This window comes from Puntigrus tetrazona, chromosome 11, assembly GCF_018831695.1.
Source record: "Puntigrus tetrazona isolate hp1 chromosome 11, ASM1883169v1, whole genome shotgun sequence".
Classification (NCBI taxonomy): domain Eukaryota; kingdom Metazoa; phylum Chordata; class Actinopteri; order Cypriniformes; family Cyprinidae; genus Puntigrus; species Puntigrus tetrazona.
In genome coordinates, this window is record NC_056709.1 from 3635915 (window position 1) to 3657581 (window position 21667).

A 21667-nucleotide genomic window follows, 5' to 3' on the forward strand; every position below is an offset into this window, starting at 1 on the left:
GCAGGGACGAAGGGGAGGACAATACTGTGAACCCCTGACTGCTGGAGACCCAAGGCAATTACGCAACAAAAAGCAGTGTTACATTTGTGTGACCACCTTGGGAAGCCATTAATGATGTCACTAGTTCATAATATAAATACAGCATTATCTGTGCTATCCATTCCACTCCATTAGATACAGGTGGGCTTTCTATCACTTTGCAGGGCTTCCCTGCCTCCCACAGCACTGCAGAGAGCACTGCAGCTGACAAATGAGAGGGAGACACATAGTGACATGCATGTCTCCAGAAATCGATTTCTCTTGTCCTTCTGTTTACCCCATCCCAGGGGATATCTGTTGTACTATACTAACCCTTAATGCAGGGCATCCTTTTTACAGCCTATTAAGTTTCTGGGCCGTGGAAATGCCCTAGCGCCACGGGGCTGAAACGGCTGGCGGAACATCAGCACTGCTGAAAGTAGCTCAGGATTTGCTCTAATTTTGGAATGACACACTCATGAGCAGAAAAGAGAAAACCAAAAAGAATATTCCTTAGTTTCAATTTGCTCCTCGCAAATGTATAATTAAACAGTAATAATGCAGGGTAGATTAGAAGGTCTCGTTTTCCACAGCTTTGGTCACCCAGTTTCCCAAAATGAGAGGATTGTTTTTTGATGTGGAGATGCATACGCTAGGACCCGAGAGTAAATTGCTTTTAATGAATTAATAAAGAGGATAATTACTCTCTGGGCTACACAGGGGAATGAGTCATATATTAGCATTGGGATTCTAAAGGTTAATGTAATTTTCTCTGCTTTTATTATGGTTTTATTGATTTTTTTTCTCTTGATTTTTTTTTTGTAACCCACTGAATTCCTAATGGGCTGCTGTGTTTGAGGAGGGGAGTTAAATGCTGTCTTTTGCTGTCTGCGACACATTTTTTATCATAAAAATTAAATTCTTATTAGTTCCTTTTTAAGTGCTCCTTCATTTTAATTGCTTTGCTTTATGTGCATCTGTGTTATGCTAATTGTGTGCAATGTTAATTTAGAATATGTTACTAAAATGTATTTGTAGCAGTAATAATTTCTGTCTGGTCAGTTGGATGTGTATTTATTAAATTATACAGTACCTTTAAAATCTAACATATTAACCTCGGGTAATTAGCACTGCTCAAAATTAAACTCTTTCTATTCACGGCTTCTTCTGCTAGAAAGCAAGTCATTCTTGAAGGTGCCTGCGGGAGTCATTTAGTGGGTATCGCTGCATGCTGCACAATGTGTTTTTGTGGCCGATGGGAAGCCAGAGCGGTAGCAAATGCTGTGTGAAGGGATGCGCTAAAGGCAGGGATGCAGATGGACCTGTATTGCCCTGCTATTTTAGTGCAATGCAACTAGTAACGTGAACTCAAATTAATCGCTCGTCCTGTTTATCCCAATTAGACAATGTAGCTGGGGTTGACTACGCACATTAGCCATAATTTAGCTATGTTCGTGTTTATACTTGTGTGTGAGTGTGTTAAAATGTGCCCACAAAGACCAGTCTCTATGCAAGCTACCAACTCACTGCAGAGAACATTTTTGCTTACTCTTTTGTTTTCTCATTTCTGCTTCTTTTCCCAGGACCCAGATCAATTTCACTGTGGCCATTGATTTCACCGCCTCTAACGGTAAGTAATTAAGTGGAGAGAATGGCGTGTGACCTCTTAAAAGGTTGGGGAATCCAAACCCAATCTTTGGCCTTTCTCTACTGCATGTGTCGCTCAATACACTCCTATTAGTTGTAGCTGGGCTGCCCCCTGTGCTGCGGGGCTGAACGGAGAGCCGTGTAAGGGTTTAAGTCATGCTGAAAGGTGAACCAATTGGATAAAACATACTAAAATGGCTCAGGTACACCATCCGTGAATACTTAGTGAATACTACTCCCCATGGTTTTCGATACCGCACTTGCTGCAAGTGTTCAAATAATTACTGTTCTTTCACAAGAAACTGCTTCAAAACATTTCTGAATTATTCAGCAAATTAACAAGATTTGTTCTGAACAGGCTAGCGAGAAGATGGAAATAGAAGGCATTGTGGGCTTTCGCTGAGAGATTTATTGAAGGTGGCTGCCTGCAGTGCAAGAGAGCTGAATTACAGAGTTAGTTTAGTAACAATGCAACCATAGCTCAGGAACTGTTGGGATCCCGACTGTTCTAAAACCAGAACAACATCAATAGCTTAACAACAAACTTGGAGTGCTTGTTTGTGTTTCTTAAATGTACTTCTTGAATCGCTCTGGCAGACACAAGTGGCTCTTTTCAAATATCTAATAAATTGCATTGATAACACCATGTCAATGCGTTAGATGTAAATCTAAACTGTTATATTCACTGACACTGTCTTCACTGGATGTAGCTTGGTAAACAGGCACAGGCAAAAGGGATGAGAAAACTATACAGGGTTCCCAGAAAACATCGCTGAACGGGATAAACAAAGCTATTGTAGTGGGTCACGAAATGGTCACACTTTCGAATGCACAGGATGAGGTAACATCTTAACCATCATAGAACCTCATAAGACTGATTTGAAGGGCTGTACATAGGCAGTGCTGCACGCGAATAGCATTCTGTAAATTAAAGAAAAATCTGAATTAATTAAGAGTTTTGTGTCAGCATTTTGCTAAGCTAAGCTATGCTTAAAAATACACAAAAACAGACTAGCATTGAAAAGATAATTAAACCGAAATGTCTATCTTAATCGTAAAAGATGGCTTAGGCAGATGCATACAGTTTGCTAGAAATCGCATAATTTACTACATGGCACAAGCCGATAAATCTTTAGCCAGTAAGCTTACTTTCTCAACATTTAAATACTATGGTTCAGGGTTTTTTGTAGGCTGGTACTGCAGCATGCTCTCAGATTTACTGTTATACCCTCCACATCCTCCAGATCCACCTGTCTAAACCTGTTTTAGGATTTATGTATGTCCATTCATGCAGCAGCTGCATATCTCACAAGCTCACAGAAGTGTGTCTGTTAGCAGTTACAAGTCTACTTGCTCAGAAGCACGTATTCGACACGTAAAAGATGTAGTTCATTAATTGATGTCTTAATATGTTTTTTGTTTGCTGTTACATTTTCAGGAAATCCATCCCAGTCCACTTCTCTTCATTACATGAATCCATACCAGATGAACGCCTACGCCCTGGCACTGAAGGCTGTGGGGGAAATCATCCAGGACTATGACAGTGACAAGATGTTCCCTGCACTGGGATTTGGAGCCAAGCTGCCCCCCGATGGACGGGTGTCTCATGAGTTCCCCCTAGTGAGTGAGCTGATGTTCACCTTCCTGCTGTCTTGAACTTCCTGAAAATCCCTGAGATTAGTCCAAAAGTGTTTGTTGATGCCAAGAGTATCAATGTCCTTTAGTTTTTCTCACTTTCTCAGTCATAAATTTGAGAGTATGATTTGCTAGGCTTTAGTGGTCTGGAAGTAGTTCAGTGATTCTGAGATGAGACTGTATGGGAGACATCTATAATTGGCAACCTCTGCTGTCATATTGATTGATACAATCAATGTTTTTTTTCTCTTCAGCATTGTTTTTCTGTTGAACTTTGGTTGGCTTAAATGAAGACTCACATGTGAACCACTGACTCCTGTCTTTCAGAACGGCAATATTGAAAATCCATACTGTAATGGTATTGAGGGGATATTAGAGGCATACCATCAAAGTCTAAAGACCGTCCAACTATACGGACCTACTAACTTTGCCCCTGTTGTAAATCATGTGGCCAGGTAGGTTTTTCCTTTTTTTTTTTATCAACTTAATATAACTTTATAATAAACATCTCTTGATCTCTCCAGTTCTGAATATGTGGTCACAGTTTTTACTATATGCATCTGAACACGGGATAAATTTATATGTATTTAACAGTCTCCTCTATGTAACCTTGCTTTGCTTCATTTCAAAATTTACTCCATTAAATTTCCAATTAAAGTTATTCAGCTTTTTTTTGTTTCGATGTAAAATGTCAGCCTGCTTGTACTTTGCATTCGAATGATAGATTGCCCAGATTTAGTGGAATGCAATGCAAATGTTATTTTCTCCATGTATAGTAAAATTGATCTTTGTTTAGATTTCCGAGTTTGTAACATATGAACAACAGACACGTCGTGAATCGGAATAAGCCTGGCATCTCAAACTGCTTGGGTTAGCACCTTGTCTATGGACTGTATCTTTGAAGACACTAGAGATGATTTCCTTGGCTTCAGTTTGTTAGACTCTCTGATGTTCCATCAAAGATGCGTCAGTCTATCATGTCTAACCACGAAGGCCAAACACTCTGCTTTTGAACACATATACTGTTTGTGTTTGTCCAGTAACTGATACAAGAAAGATGCTGACATGGAGCAAGCTTGTTATCCCATTGTAAAGCTCACAGCAAAGGTGTCATAACAGACTGACTCAGTACTGACTGCAGCTATTTTTTAATCATCATTTGAAAGGATAGTGGGTGTGTTTCCAGAAAAAGGAGACAAAGTAATTGTCTGAAGACATCTCCGCCCCCTCCCTCATGTCACGGCATCACGCAACCAAATCATTTTCCATCTGATTACACTGCATCCACTGTGGTAATTAAAAATGCCATCTTCCGCGGATTTGAATTAGACTTTCTAAATTGCTGCATGATACACCTCCTCAGGCTCTGGCGAGGAGATTTATTTAAACAAACAAAGAAGAACATGGCTGATGTTCACATGGCATTTAAAAACCAGGAAAATAAGAATGCAGAGAATGAAATGTGTAATGTAAAAAAAAAAATCTTGAAGCATGCACTGTTTTTGTTTTTCTCGTCTCTGAAGGTACGCAGCTGCTGTCCAGGACGGCTCACAGTATTTTGTGCTCCTCATCATCACAGATGGGGTTATATCAGATATGTCACAGACCAAAGAGGCCATCGTGAATGTGAGTATAACCATTAAAGGAGGACAAGTGTCCAAGCAGTACAGGCTGGAGAAAGTCCAGATTGCCACTCTGTTCCACTTCCTTGTTACTTCCTTTTTAGACTGCATACTAACTGAAATGAAATCATAGAAAATAGATCTGTTTGCAAAAAGTGCATAAATTTGAAGGTACAATATGTAAGGCTTTTAGTAACAAAACATCCAAAAATACTTGCACAATGTGATATATTTCACGCAGTTGTGTGGTTACGTTATCCCAAGAGTTCCCAAGGCTTTGTAAATCCATAGAAATTCCAATTTTAAATAAGAACTCTGGTCACTGTGACCAATCACTGATGTGATATCTGCATATCCTTAGTTTTCGCTTGAAGAAATGGCAACACATGGACACAAATGCTGCAGTTAAGCTAAATCAAGTACGGCGCTGTCAGAAATAAATTGAAATTGAAAATGAAAAGTGCTGACTGCAGCAATAAATTTAGATCTGCTCAATGTTGTGCCTTGATTTTTTTTGTTATGCGTTTTTACAGTAGGTGCATTTCCATTACTATGTAAATTGGCAAATTACAAAAAAAGTATTTATGCTTACATGATGTATTTTTTCAGGCAATACAAAAAAGGAATAGAAACTTTTTTTTCGCGTATACAGGTCATGTGGCATTTGTAAATTGTTATATGAACATTCTTCAATGGACAATAACCCTCATGAAACACATTTTATGTGGCCCTTCTCAAATAGAAGGGCCTTTCCCTGCTATTAATGCTTAGACACACTACAATCTGCTGCACAGTGTGACTCTGAAATAGCCACTAGACTTGATTCCGGCCACTCTACTCAGTGTTTGCTTATACAAGGTGCACCATCCACATTTCTGAAGCAGCTCTCTGCGCTTATTTTGTAAAGATACAAGCATGAGCCTCCTTATGATTAAATATAGCCAAAATCCATTGCCATGACTTATCGGGTGAGGAAAAAAATACGTTTTGGTCACATAACATTGATGGAAACCGTAATTTCGCAATACTTTTTTTTAATAAACATTTAGAACATTTTTGTGCATATCTGTAATGGAAACACACCTAGTGTTGCGCCAACTAGACATGAGTATGCTGAGATCATAAATACAATGACATCTCACTCGAATTCTGTCATCATAATGTATGATTCATTCATAAAACGGTATTTAGACAGCTTTACTGATTATAAGGAGTTTTTATAGAGTGATAAACTCGCATTAGATCATCATAAATATCAGTTATAAAGTTATTTTTCGATGTAAATGTTGAAAAACTAAATTAATGCCTTGTCTGTGACCTCTAGTACCCAAAATTTACATATCAAGCCTTTAATTTGCAAAGCAGATTACACACCAAACACACACAAGTACTGGATAAGTATTCAATAAGATAATTAAAATTTCTCTCAACATCAACCACTGCAATTAATACACTAAATACTTCCTTAAAATGTAGCAATTTAGGAGGCAGTGCACCTATTACACCTTGAAATGTGGTCTACAAAGGCAATTAGCACTAGGTTTCGGAACAGAGCTTTTAAATTTTGATTAAAATCCCTGGTCTTCATCTTCAACCTGCACTGAACTATAATACACTTGAGTACTAAGACATCTCTTGTGGCCAATATGGGTTTTTATAGATGCTATATATTATTATAATCTATTTAGGCTACATGCAAAATGGATGACTTTATGGTGTATTGAGGTCATAATTTCTGCTTAAAAGGTCAATCTCATCTCCAGTGGTGCATGTCATTCATCTAGCCTATGAACGGGCCCGATTTCCCAGCAGACTGGATTTAAAGGGAATTTGCGACTGTTACTCAGATTTGTAGAACAGCCACACCTTCCTTTTAAGATCTTGCCTGCTGCTCTTTCCCCAGCGGCCTGCATCTGCCAAGAAGCCTCACATTTCCACCTCGTGTGACATTTAAGACCTGAACCTGGAAGGTAAAAACGGTGACCCGTGGTGCAAACCTATGATTTTCATTTGTGTGTTCAAAGGACTTTTACATTTTCTGAATCTAAATTTGCGCATTTGAATTTAAAACCGACATTTTCATCAAAACGTAATGAATTAAAGATAATGAATGTTACACTGCAGTGCAGATCTGATTAATGATTTCAGGAGGTTTGAATCAGAAACGAGAGATATCAGCATAGAAACCGACTAATTTAATCAAGCAAGGGGCTGAATCTCTTAATCAAATGAAAAGGTCATGTGGTCTTGGTAATTAATTAGCCATGTGTGCCTCAATTCAATAATTACTATATTGAAATATGGAAATTGTTAACTATTTTATAATTTAAAATCTTTAAAGGGAAAGTTCACCCAAACCTGGCCTCATCTATCCAGCCTCTTACAAGTAATTTTAAACACATATATATATATATATATTGTATATGTGTGTGTGTGTGTGTGTGTGTGTGTGTGTATATGAGACTGTAAAGATGTTTCAGCTAAATATTTAGTTTAGGTATGAATACAATTTTTTTTACTATATTTTTAATACATTGGAGTGTATGGAGTGTAGATTGATGTGGAGAAAAGTAATTTAAAGTAGTTTAGCATACAGTAAGGCAGCAACATAACAAGGGGTATGAATATTTTCACAAGGCACACACACACACACACACACACACACATATATATATATGTGTGTGTGTGTGTGTGTGTGTGTATTAGCTAGAGTTATCTTATACGTTTTTGTCATTTTTGAAGAGTTTGAAGAGTTTCCTCTTGAAAGAAAAAAGTCACCATGGACATTCTATCTAAAACCTCCTTTTGTATACCAAAAATAAAGACGTTATACACATTTGGATTGGCATGAGAATGAGTAAATGGTGACATTTTTAGGTGAACTATCCCTTTAAGCAGAATTTGAAAGAAATTGTCATTCACAATAAATCACGAGAGGTCTCTGTGAATGGTACATTTTGAAGTAATCTTTTTTCCAGCTGCGCCGTGTTGAGGGAAATGTGTCAGAAATGAAAGCTGCATCTGAAGAGCTAATGCAATCTGCGCTTTGCTCTCAAGCACAGTATGATGGTGAACAATGTTCATAAGTGCTAAATCAACTCTAAATCTCATCATAATGCTACTCGGAAATTCAACGTAGGGGGTCTGTTAACGTGTCTAGGTGGACCAGGTGTCCTATTCTTGTGCTGGGTGGTCCTGAGTGACACGCATATGTTTCATAACAGTGTGTAAAGTGTTCACAGAAAACCTTAGAGGAACACTGACCTACTTCTCTCCTCTGCTGTGATTCAGTAGGACAGACGCATGTATCATTCATGAGTAAAGCTGTTACTCTAAGCAGCTGTTTGCATCTTATCCTTCTTGTTCATTTAAAAACAGGTCGTAGAGGAATGGACATTCGCCCACACAAGGCCTTTTCGATCTAATGGTGTTTCGACAACATCTCTTCACATTCTACAACAGCTGACAGCATCCTGCTGCTAAGCTGTCTCATTACAGCTTCAGCAGAGATGTGAATGTAGACATGTGGTGTGGCATATGCGCATATAGCAATGTATTTACAAAGAAGGGTTTGAGGGAAAACGTACATTGTCTTCGGTTTTTATTTGTAAGTTTCTTGTCAAATGTCTGGGATATTTAGGGTTTGCAATATGGCTTCCTCTGCAACTCAACCTATCTATCTATCTATCTATCTATGGCAGAATGGTACAGGTTTTGAAAGCCAAAACAAACTTTCAAAAAGAAAAGAAAACAAATACAAAAGTAGTAACAACAAATTCAACTTTAGACAGCTATAATAATCACATACAACCAGCAGGGATGAGGCTCCCAAAGGCAGGGGGAGTTTGGTTTTACGATGGAAAAAAAAAATTATAACAAAATTGGCCTCAACAAAATACAATATAAACAATATGTTAATAAAGCAACCCCACAGCAACAGGGGTACCAATACAAAAACAAAAGAAAATGTTAGAGAAAGGAAATAATCGGTCACATGAAATTGTTACCAAAACAACTGTAATTCAAACATAGAAGCTTAAATACAAATCAAGTTACATCAATAAACAAATTATTTTTTGAAAAAAAAAACTAAATTAACAATAAAAAAAAAGAAAATCAGCTCAGGCAAAACTAACTGGGCTTCCATAGAGTTAAATACACACACAAAAAAAAAAAAGAAAAAGTTTTAATGAATGGAATTTGGTTGTTACTCCCAAAAGATCACATTCCATATAGGAAATACATAACCATGAAGCAAGCATTAAAACAACATAAGAAGAACCAAACACACACAGTCCCCGCCAACTATTAACGATGATGACAGCGTCTGTATAGCGGTGTAACGAGAATAACTTAGCAGTACAAAGAGAACAACCACAGCACACAATCTCTGTATAAAACGAAAAGGAGGATCTGTCAGAATATCACGCCAAATTAAATCCCTACAGGCACAGGCTTGTCAGTCATGCCCACCGTTAACACAATGGAGTACAGGGAATCATGCCTGAAAGGCGAACAGTCATCAGTTCCACTAAAGCAGCGCCAGCACCACAACGCAAAGACGCACAGACACCGAAAAGGGGAAAGTCGGATGTGACGTATCTCAGGCGACATCCAATCCACCCATGAATTAATCATACTACTCTCTGATAGGTGAACATTGTTGTCAGTCACTGTTGTTAATCCCGTCACATTCCACTCCTAGTTTCTGCAATGTCGCCTTGATGGTGAGTTAAACGACAACCCACCCAAAACTCAATTTCAAGGCTGAAACAGGATAACAACTGTACTACCTACTATGCAAGACACTGAACCCGCACACACTTGACCTGCAGTTCTTCTCCCAGTCCTTCTTACCACACTCTCAGCTACCTCCAGTAAATTAGAAGGCAATATAACTGGCTGTAAACCCACCTCAACCTCGGAATCATTAGTTACGCTACAGATTTCCACAGATAGCTTATTACCAGGAACAGATGGAACATTATCCTGTGGCCTTGACCCACCCCTATCTTGCAGTATCTCTCTGTGACGGGAGCAGTGGTGTATAATTCCCCACCTTCCTTGGGTGCCCTTATGACCTGATGCACCACTGAGCTCCACAGGTCCTGGATTTTACATCTTCCCCTCATGCTATGATCGCGGAGGTATACCTGCAGACACTCCTTCAGCGGTGCTTCCCTTACCTGCAGGTCATGCCAGACCTTTCACCGATCAGATCCGATTGACTAAGGTCACAAGTTCTACCCATGCAATTGGAACAGCTATCGCTGGACATAACTCACGCCTTCCCCTGCACTTAAAAGGTTTTGTTGGGACAAGGCATCAGCATTGCAATCGCTTTTCCCTGAAATATATTTGATTTCAAAATCAAATGCTGCCACTTGGTCAGCCCAACGCGGATCCATGGCACCCAACTTTGCAGAGGTCAAGTAGCTAAGGGTGTTGTTGTCAATAAACATCACACATTTTATGGCCCAGCAAGTAATGCCTAAATTATGCATAAATAATGTGTTCTGTTAGCCTAAGACTGTGACTACAATACTCTATAGCGGGCACCGTACCTTGCTGCTCCTGTTAAAGGACTGCCCCTAGTCCCCCGTGACTAGCATCTACCTCTAAAATAAGTGGTAGTGAAAAATCAGTGTAGGCAATGGTGCAATGGTGCTGTGGTTAATTTACCTTTCAACCCCTCAAAGCTACACTGACATTCCTCAGATCAGGCTACAGCAAAATGAAAGCGGCTCTAAGACAAGTTCCATCCGAGCTAGATGTTGATCAACAGATGAGGAAAAGACAACAATATCATGAAGATATAAGAGGAGTAATTGATACTACCGACATTAACTATAGGCACATACACAGTGCCGTTGTACACCCTTAAAAGAGCAGGAGAGGCCAACAAACCTGCTGGTAGATCTAAATATTGCACTAAACATGTTGCAGCAACAAATTTTATAGCACCACTTGCGATGCAACACATTTGATGTCCACGCACTTTAACTTGCCCCCTACAATCCAAAGATAGATAGATATAGATAAATAGATAGATCCACATATCTATCCATTTGTCCCTTTATCTATCTATAAAAAAAATATTATGTGCGCTACATTTCCAGTCATCTAAAGTAACACAAAAACATCCAAACATAGTCCCCGAATCTCATTTCCATATTAAATATACAAATAAGCACATTGCGTCTGGTTACAGCACACAATAAACAATTTTTTCCTTTTGTCCCACCCAAAATGTGGCAGCATACAAGTTAAAACATTTATTTTGATAGAATTTTTGCTTTAAGTGTTATAAAATGCTGTGGTTGTGTTGGGCTCTGGCAAACTTTAATAAGCCACGCATATTCATTTTCTGTCTTAGATAATTAGCATTGAAAGCTCCCATCCGTCAGCTGAAGACATGCAGCCTTTTTTTTATTTGACATGGTAATTACGAATAACAATAGGCACGGGTGAGGGCTAATCGGAGGATGATAATGAGAAACAACAACATTACGAGCACATCCATTTGTCATGTTGGACGTAGGCAGGCCTGTAATGATAAGCCAGTCAGGATGCTTGAGTGCTTGCAGAGGTCCATCATCCGCCAATCAGATATGACGTGCGACATGAAGGACGGCGGGATTAATCAATTAGACAGCTCTTTGTCAGATTGAACCGCCCGCTCGCTGTGTGACTGATGATATGCTTAATAGAAGTTCCTGTCCTCAGTCACACCCTGACAGTATTTCATGCCGTGTCTGGCTCCATCCTGCTTTTTCTACCCTTCGTTAGAGCATGGGCATCATTAGTTTAGCCCCAAACGGTCTGTCATGGCTCCAAGCAGAAATCTGAATCTTTTCCTCACTTACAGTACATGCTCATACAAAAGACCTTGAAGCCTGGCTTAAAGGAATTGTTTGGCAAGAACAACAGCTCATAGTAAACGTCAAGCTCCAAAAAGAATAAAAAATGTTCCAAAGCCATAGAAGGGTATTATTGATTTTAAAAGTAACATGTAACATCTAAACGCATTTAAAAACACCCACTAACCATTTTAAAATAAATTAATCACGATTTATCGCATCCAAAATGTTTACATGTGTGTGTATTGTATATACTTTATAACTTCTTGCTGTCATCGCATCGCGGAAGGTTGTCTGTGCAATAATTATTTATATATTTTAGTGATTTATTTTTACATAAATATTTTAATGACCACAGTACACACACATCATATAAAAAAATAAATAAAATAAATATATATATATATATATATTAGATGAATTACATGAAAATACATGTGAATATATATATATATACATAATAAATTGACACAGTAGACATAATACTACATAATGTATTATGTAAACAAAAACGTTTATTCTGATTGTGATTAATCGTTGGAAACAAAAATTTATAATTTGAATTAAAGTTTGAAAAAATAAAGTAAATTTACTTGCCATTTGATCTGTAAAATTAACAGTAAATTGATTCACAACAAAAGTGTCATTTCACTGTACATTATTATGATATTATTAATAAAACTATGAGTGTATTGCTGAAACAAGTAATTGATGACAATTTTAAGGGGCTGTTTAATAAATTCAGTAAAATCACAAGGGGAAAAAAACACGTTCTTTTTATAAAAATAAATCTTTCAAATTCTCCTTTTTGTTCCAAAGAAAATAAAATAACAGAAGGAGGTTTTGAAGAGGGTTAATAAATAATGATAAAATTGTCATTTTTGGACAAACTGTTCCTTTAATGTCCAAAAGCCAATTTAATTCTCCAAACCATGTCTTTTCTTTAGCAGCGTAATGATAATTTCCTACAGCAGCTGGGTGCTGATGACATTACATTAGCATTCTCCCCAGACCAAGTAATAATGCTGTAAGCAAGTGAGCATGCAGCTTTTGTTATAAAAAACACAGGTAATTTGTGGGTTCTCAGAATCTTTTTTTTTTCTCATTTTGTTCGTAACGTTCTTATGCATCTGCGTTCATATATGTTGGAGTGGGGTTCAGGACTGCATGTGTGACGTTGAAGAGCTGTTGTCAAGGAAACTATGGTGAACTAACTGACTGTTTTGTTTTCGCCGTTTTTCAACTCTTTCCTGTCAGTCATGACAGAAGATGATGGCACAAATGGGGCAACCGACTTCAATTATTCATAGTGCCCTGCCTCTCTTTTATGACATGCAGGCATGGCAGGACTGTCATAATCTGTGCACTTATAACTTAAGATTGTGAAAATGGGAAACACCTTACAGCCCCTGTCAGTAACAGCTGATTTGTTTTTATGGTCCTGAAGCGAAAAATGAAGATTTGGTCTCTGAAGCTGTCAGAAAAGCAACAGGAAAGTTTTTTTTACAGAACATCTCAAAGGGGAAATAGCATTATTATTTTGGGCTGCTATCACAGGAAGTAGAGCTTGAAATTGATGCTTTTGTGGGGTTTTATTCATTTATACTTGCACATAACAATCAAACACTCTGCAAGTGCCATGTGCAAGTAAAAAAATTAAGTTTTTAAAAACTGAAGAAAGTAAATTTACTTGCCAGTTGATCTGTAAAATTAACTGTAAAATCATTCACAACTCGTTTCAGATATCTACTGAAGAAACAGTTGCAAGTTTTCTTTACCACCTTTCAAGCTTTTCTAAACATATGTATAAGTGTCAGTACAACCTTAATTTTTATTTTTTAAGTTTAAAGTTTCTTATCCTCACAAGGCTGCATTTATTTGATAAAAAATACAGAATAAAAACAGTAATATAATTGTAATTAACAACAATATTTTTCTATTACTTTCAAATATAATTAATTCCATAAACAGCTGAATTTTTAACATTATTACTAAAGTCTTCGTGTCACGGCATGCTTCAGAAATCATTCTAAATCATTTATTTATTGTTTTAAATAGTTGTGCTGCTTAATTGATTGACTGAAACTATAATGCTTTTTTTGTCATTTTGTCTGGCTGTTGTGGTGCAAATAGCTGCGCTGTTTGCTTTGCATTATTTAGACCGCTGTGCAAATAGTCACTCTGAAACTATACTAGTCTTTAGTGGGGCACATAAATGATGCAAAATTGTGTTTGTGGTATGAGCGTGTTGTATATGAGAGGAGGAACGTTAGGTTGCATGTGGAGGGCAAGTCGGTGGGAGGGCTGTTAGAGAAGCGGGTGTTGTGTTGATCATACTGGCCCCGCCTCCCTCTGCCTCTGCTCACCCTCTACTACCCTTGAGAGTTCAGAAATAGTTCCTATCTATCTATCTATCTATCTATCTATCTATCTATCTATCTATCTATCTATCTATCTCATTGAATGTATAGCTGTATGAATGTAATGGGTCTTCATTTCGTAAACATGTCTGCTTGTGTTTCATATATATAACAAAAAAGAATACATTAGTGATTTGAGAACATAAATATTGTTTTGCCACCAGGCTGCCAAGCTTCCCATGTCCATCATTATTGTTGGAGTTGGACAGGCTGAATTTGATGGTAAGTTTTTTTTGTTGTTGTTTTTGTTCTGTCTTTTCCGTTTTAGTGCAATCATTGCCATTTAAAAAATACATGGTAACCTTCAAGTACAGTTTTACTCCTTATCCTTATTACCAGCTTAATGCGCCCGAAGCTCTTTATAGCAATTAGTCAAAGAAGCGTTTTGATAGCAATTAACAGTGTTGTTTTTTATCAGCTGTGTGCACAGTACAGGTAATCAAGAGATCATTTAAATAGACATGGTTCGGGCTAATCCCAGAGCGAGAAATAATTATCAGCTATATTTTGTGGGTTATGTCAGGGCATGTAGTGATCTGTTAGACCTCTTGGGAACCTGAGAGAGACTTTGATCGATATTGAAGTAGAGTTTACCTCGCATGCACAGAGGTGGAAGATGAGCTCCTGTCGGATGAGCAGGTCATGTGGAGAGGGCCTGTTCTTTGAGAAAAATGTAATGAAATTCTATGAGCATTCTAGTTACAGAGACCAATTATATTTGGCTGGTGCCAAAGCAGTATCCCACCTGAAAATGAAGGAAGTGATTTCCCTAGTATAGTTTCGAGAATTAAGATGACCTTTTTAACTGTATATACAATAAAAGGCGTAGTTCAAAAGATGTTTTCATTATTTACGTACCTTTATATAATTTTAAAACTGTATTCATTAAAATAAAAATTAAGTGTAATACTTCTTTTTTTTCCCACAGCTATGGTTGAGTTGGATGGTGATGACATCAGGATTTCCTCGAGAGGAAAATTAGCAGAGCGAGACATTGTCCAGGTGACATCAGTAGTAGTCTGCTTTTATTAATACAAGCAATGCTCTTTTAAAGCTTGTTTAAACCACAAGTACACTGTGTTAATGTTCAGGTTTTAAATAGCTGTGACTTGTCGCCCCATGTCTCTTTTTTTCAGCAATCAGATCCATTAAGCATGAGAATTTTAATTACCGATTCAGTCACTGTGGAATCAAGCCCTCGTGTAACAGCTCCACACCATAACCCACATTATTATAAAGCAATTCATTATGTAGGTCCCCTATGAATGCAACCTGTCATTAGTAGCAATAAGAATATCTCAGGCTACTGCATCAAGACGTCGAGCAAAGTGAAGAGAATTCATTCTTGAGGCACCGTTTAATTTGTTTCACTCAGGAAGAAAGGATAAGTATATTTTGGGATGTTGTTTTCATATGTGATATGGGTGAATCGTTATGGAAAGGATGTAGTATTGGAATAAAGGATCAATAAATGGAGGAATGCAAGAATGAATTGATGGATGGATGGATGGATTGGTTGGGTCGGTGGGTGGGTAAGAATGTATTATAAAGGGTGCTTTGGGTGGATTGATGCATTGGGTGGGTGGGTGAATGGATGAATCAATGGATGGATGGATGAAAGGCCAAAAATGAATGAATGGATGGATAAAGGTCAAAATTGCATTGGGTGAAGAAATGAATGGGTGAATGGATGGATAAAAGTCCAAAACCTAAATCCTGGATGGGTGGATTAAAGGATGGATGGATATATAGGTAAGAATACATTAGATAGATGGGAAATAATGCATTAGGTAGATTGATGGATGGATGGATGGATGGATAAAAGGACAAAAATTAAGGGATGGATTGCAAGGGGAAGAATGTTATAATTAGGTGAATGAATGGATAAAAGACCAAAACGTAATGAATGGATAGATGAATGGGAAAGAATGTATGAATGAATGAATGAATGCATTAAGTAGATGCATGAATGAATGGCGGAATGGATGGATGAATAAATGGATGTTTGTTGGATTAAGGGCTGGATGGTGGTTAGATTTTATTGGTGTATGGATGAATAAATATGGGATAGATGATTGAATTAGGGAAGGAGATGAATATCATTCATATTTATGTCATCCACCCCCGTGGTTGGGTCTGAATGGAGGGATGAACTAATAGAAACATTTTTGGGGGAAAATTTTGTGTAACCCAAGCATAAGCAAATATACACTAGCAGTCAAAAGTATGGAATATCCTACTTTTTGATTGAAAGGGATCGACAAGACATCTACTTGTATATTCTAGTATAGTAATTGAACATTCCATTCATCAAAAATGTATTCCAGATCAGCATATTAGAATTATTTCTGAAGTAAAACTATTTAAATACAAAAAAGTTTGAGAAGCCCCGTATAAGTCTAAGGATGATTAAATGTGCATGTTCCTTCCTGCCCCTTACAGTTTGTGCCATTTCGAGATTACATGGACCGGACGGGAAACCACGTGTTGAGTATGGCGCGACTGGCCAAAGACGTTCTGGCTGAGATTCCCGACCAGTTCATTTCTTACATGAAGAGCCGGGGAATCAAACCCAATCCGGCTCCTCCTCCGTACACACCTCCAGGCCACACACACCACACACAGATCTGAGCACACGCTCCCAAACCTTCTTTAACACAACAGCTCCTCTCCCTGGAGTCATGGGACAGCTGTACCGGAGCTTTTAGGATTCAGCTCCCAGTGTCACCGTGTGTTTGAACTCTTCGAGACACTCTGAGGTAAAGTGGCATTTCTGTTTGTGCCGTTTATATTTTCTGCCCTTTCGTTTTTTTTTCATTTCCTCGGAAGGGTGGTGTGATCCACGAATCTGACCCAAGGGCAGCTTTTTTGTTTGTTTTATTTAAAAATATCTATATCTTGGCCTGTGACTGTTTCTTATTTTGTGGATCAGTTGAGGAGGAAGAGCAGGAGGAGGAGGAAGATATTTGTGGTTTCAACTTGTGCCTGTCTGTGACTGTTTCAGTGTACCAGGACAAGTGTGCCCTAATCTGACATTTGACCCCACTCCACATTGGTATACTAGAGATTGCGCTTTATAGTGACGTTTTTAGATTTGTATCGCATTCATTTTGTATCGGATCAGGCCTGTGTCCATTTGGGTTTATTACGTTACGCATTGCTTGTGCAGAAATGTTGTTTGATTCTCTGTCTTTATCCATTATGATTTAGGAAAGCGTGCATGTGTGAGAAGAGTTATTTTGTTCCTATTCATGAATGGTGTGATGAGAGATGTACTATTTTCCCACAGTTTCACCTGCCTGAAGTGACTGTAGAAGCACAACCTCATCAATAATCTGCATTACTCTCGCTCATGTGCTTTTGTAGGAATGCACAGGGGCCATTTTGGCTAACCCTGTATAAGTGCACAGCCGATATGGGTCCTCTCTCCCTCTCAGGCAGAAATGAGGCCTGGAGTGTGCTCAGAATGGTGTCACCCACTCAACCGTAGTTCATTCACCAATTCAATTTTGTCAAGAGGCTTTTAATCAAATAAGAGTGCCTGATGTATCTGTACCCTGCCAGTACAGGGCTGAATGGAGGAGCTTGTGTAATTGAGCACATTACAGTCCTGTCTGGGAATAATAACCATGAGCATTTAGCCCTGTGACAGTGTATGGGGTGTTCATTATCTCCAAATGTATTTCTGCCAACCCATAAGGCATTGACAGAGGATCAAAGCATCAGAGGCTTTTCATCCCCGATATGACATTGTTTTTTATTCTCTCTAATTTAAAATTCTAAATATTTTCTTAGTTCAAATCAGTTGAATAATCGATTTGCATTTATTGCACACTATATATATATATATATATATATATATATATATATATATATATATATATATATATATATAGGTGTGTGTGTGTTTTTTAATGTTATTCTTTCATAATTTAAGTCAGTTATTTTTGTTTTTTTAAATACACTACACACCATATACAACATTAATACTACATTGTCCTTTTTCATGCCATTAATGCATTTTATTCTGTATATTTGTGTGTTTATCCACCTTGTTTTTATTTATTTTTCTGGTTTAATTCAGTTTAATCCATTTGTATTCATTTATTTTATTATTTTATTTTTGAATAAATTATTAGATTTTACACACCATATACCACATTAATAAAAATTCAAATTTACTTTCCATTTTCCCCTATGTCATTAATACGGTACATTTTATTTTCTCTATTTGTGTGTGCTTATCTACTTAAATGTATAATTCTAAATAATGTTCATTTTAGATTTAAATCAGTTGATTGTCTTAAGTTGAACTGATTTGCATTTATTGTACACTTTATTATTGCTTTTTTCAATTATATGTTTTTGCTATTTAAGTAAATTATAAAAAAAATAAAATAATAATAATGATAATAATAGGATTTTTACACACCTTATTCCACATTAGTAAATATTTTGCCCTCAAGATAATAACTGGAAAGATTGCTGCTTTTTAAAAAATAAAATAATATAAATATATAAAAACATAAAAACCAGCTGGTGAACCTTTATCCCAAATGATTTCATGAAAATGCCACTGAAACCAGTTTAACTATGCATATCGTCAAATGATTTTACTACACAGAGGCTTGGTAGACTGTCACTACAGAAATCAATCCAATATGGGGAACGTTTTCTAAATCTACCGTTTTAGGATATTTTAATGCAACACTATCACTTTGTATTACAAAACACTTTTACACTTAACACAGAGTCTAACTGCCTCATCGTGGTTTGAAAAAAAACAACAAAACATTTACTTACTTACTTTCAATTTACCCTCAATCAAAAGCGTCAATGTTTACACTGCTGCATGTTCCCCAAAGAAGGTCCAGAGATCATCTTGGGAGCCATTGATGTCCGATGAACAGGATGTTGCGACACTTATTGTATTCGTCCATTTCAATGCCTTCAAATTAATGACCTTTTCTCAGTAGCAACCCAACACCATTCAGTCTGTTCATCAATTCTTTGTCATTTGTGAAGTTAGTGACATCAATTCCCTTTTTTTAGGCAGGAAAGTCATTGTGCATATAATGTCTGATCACTAGCTTGGATCTACTGAAGTAGCGCAGAGGGGATTTGCTCTGTGAGTTTATCTAGAAAAGCACACAATGGAAGTTCAAGCTTTAGTGAAACTGATTGACTTGACTGACACAATGTAAGGTCGAATTGATCATTTAACGCGAGAAAATCGGGGACTCAAGGTTCTTGCACACTAAGTAAGACATTTTTTATGTGCGTTTTTTAGTTTATTCATGTTATCCTTTCCCATCAAAATGCACGGATGCAGAAAATCAATTTTGATGGATGAAAGTCTCAGAGGCAGTGTTTAAATGTGATTGATACAAAATGAGGTGGTGTTTATTTTTTTATATGCGAAAGTTTCAAACTCAAGGTTCTTGCAGGCTGAGGGGCCGTTTACATGACATCATATACACAAAGCAAATGCTAAGTGCACATCAGTACAGACGACTGGCCTGGCGTACGTAATACAGCGCTTTTACCCGTAAAAGTGAATCGTTTTTGTGTACAAGTGAAACTTTTTAAAAACACAAGAGAAAAACTGTTTTGTTTTTGACTACATTGTTGTCATGTAAACGCAGCCTTGGTACGAATTTTCATGTACGATTTTTAACGTGCAAAAACAAATATGGACAAATATTTCAGACTGTGTGCAATGACCTTTACCTTTTTAAAAGGTATAAATATGTACCGTTGAAGGTACCAATGGGCACCCTTTAGGAGTAGATAAGGTAGCCAGGTGTACAAAAGTTGCTGCCATATCAAATTTGTAGCTTTTTGGGGATTTTGTTGATTGCAATTTGAACATCAGATTTAATTTGGACGTATAAATGTTTCTCCTCAACACAGTCCAAACGTATTATACCTGCACTATATGCAACAATGTTCACTGTACTTAAAGTGGCTCATAGAAACTGAAACCAAGAGGAAGCGTAAAATTGCTCATGCAAAACCGAACAGCATTGTGGTAAATTCAAAAACCAAAAACACAACAACAACAAAAAAACGAACTGCTGAATGAAATGCTGTCCGTTCATACAGAATGCACGTCCTCGACTTAAAAACAAAAATGACATGGCACACGAAACAAGGTCTTGCAGCAAGCTGAATTTCTTTTAATTTAACACCATTTTTGAAAAATGTCCAAAAATGGTTAAATGTCTCCATCTTACCAGAGCATGTTTACATACAAAAAAAAACCCCAACTACAAAGCATTGGAACTGAGAGTACACTGGTATGATGTTCTGTTTTCTAGCATGGACCTACAAATGTTTACAGTCTGCTGTTTTTAAGCAATTCTCATTTCTCTGAAACATTAAGGGAGCACTTTACTGCAACGTCACAGGCCTGCTTTAAATAAGCATCTGTCTGTTTCCCTTTCTTAAGACGATGTTGTAAGAAAATGGATTTATTTTGGTTCCTGCCTGGAATGTACGATAAGCCATTAAATACAGTGTTCAGGAAAAAAAAAATAACCAGCGTTCGTGAGCATCGAATCGCTTCATAATACAATGCAGAGGATGTATGTATACCTGTACTACAGGAAGCGTGCGACCTGTAACACATACACTGAGTGCTGTTCACATGTAAAATACTGTAGAGACTGTTTTCATTGGAATACTTGTGCATGTATGGCCTGAAATTTAGTGGACTGATTGGGATTGTTTTCTCTTGCTATTTCTGTAGTTATGTTGGGATGTTTATATATATATATATATATATATATATATATATATATATATATATATATATATATATATATATATATATATATAGTATATTAAAATATATTTTAATAATCATAAATTATTTTCACCTAAGGCATTGACAGCCAACCAGCATATCATGACCATTATTAATAATAAAAAAAAAAACAACTTGTAATATACATATAAATCACAAAAATTCATGTTCTTTACATATTTATTTTCGATGCAACCAACAATAAACCATTTTTTCGCATACTATTGTTATTATTATCATTTGTTTTGCATGTTTGCTCCCAAAAAAATTCTATTGTACATGATCTTTGTCATACGGTGGGTTGTGAAATGCTTTGTATTGAAATGCCTTAACTAAATACGAATAAAAAAGGAAGTCTTTTGCAAGCTCTCGTCTGTGCACTTTTTGGAGAACGTATTTATAGCTGATGGTGGACAGTATGTTGAAAGGCTTTCGCCATTATCACGTTCACGGCGAGACGGTGGCTCTTAATGTGGTGACCTACTGTTCTCCGCACCTGTTGGGTCATGCAGGAAACCTGTGACACATCCAACGGTTCTTCACAGATAATGAAGAGAACCAGATAAATTAGAGCTTCGGGAGACAAGAAGCCACATTCAGAAACATGCAGGACTATTTTGAGGCAATGAAGGCACTTTCGGTTCAGTTTCATTAACA

The 21667-nt window shown here is 37.2% G+C and overlaps 1 protein-coding gene across 3 annotated transcripts in view; it reads left to right on the forward strand.

The window, feature by feature from the left end:
• The window catches only part of cpne5b (copine Vb), a 113592-nt gene extending 92217 nt beyond the window's left edge, over positions 1-21375 (forward strand). For 2 of the 3 annotated variants that reach the window (XM_043252865.1, XM_043252866.1), the window contains 7 exons: positions 1602-1648; positions 3104-3285; positions 3628-3755; positions 4824-4926; positions 14367-14424; positions 15131-15204; positions 16645-21375. In XM_043252865.1, coding sequence (XP_043108800.1) covers positions 1602-1648; positions 3104-3285; positions 3628-3755; positions 4824-4926; positions 14367-14424; positions 15131-15204; positions 16645-16833 — 781 coding nt within the window. In that variant the 3' untranslated portion in view covers positions 16834-21375. Of the gene's footprint in view, positions 1-1601; positions 1649-3103; positions 3286-3627; positions 3756-4823; positions 4927-14366; positions 14425-15130; positions 15205-15338 lie in introns of all 3 variants that reach the window. The other variant, XM_043252867.1, reaches the window with a different exon arrangement.
• Positions 21376-21667: the final 292 nt, after the last annotated feature.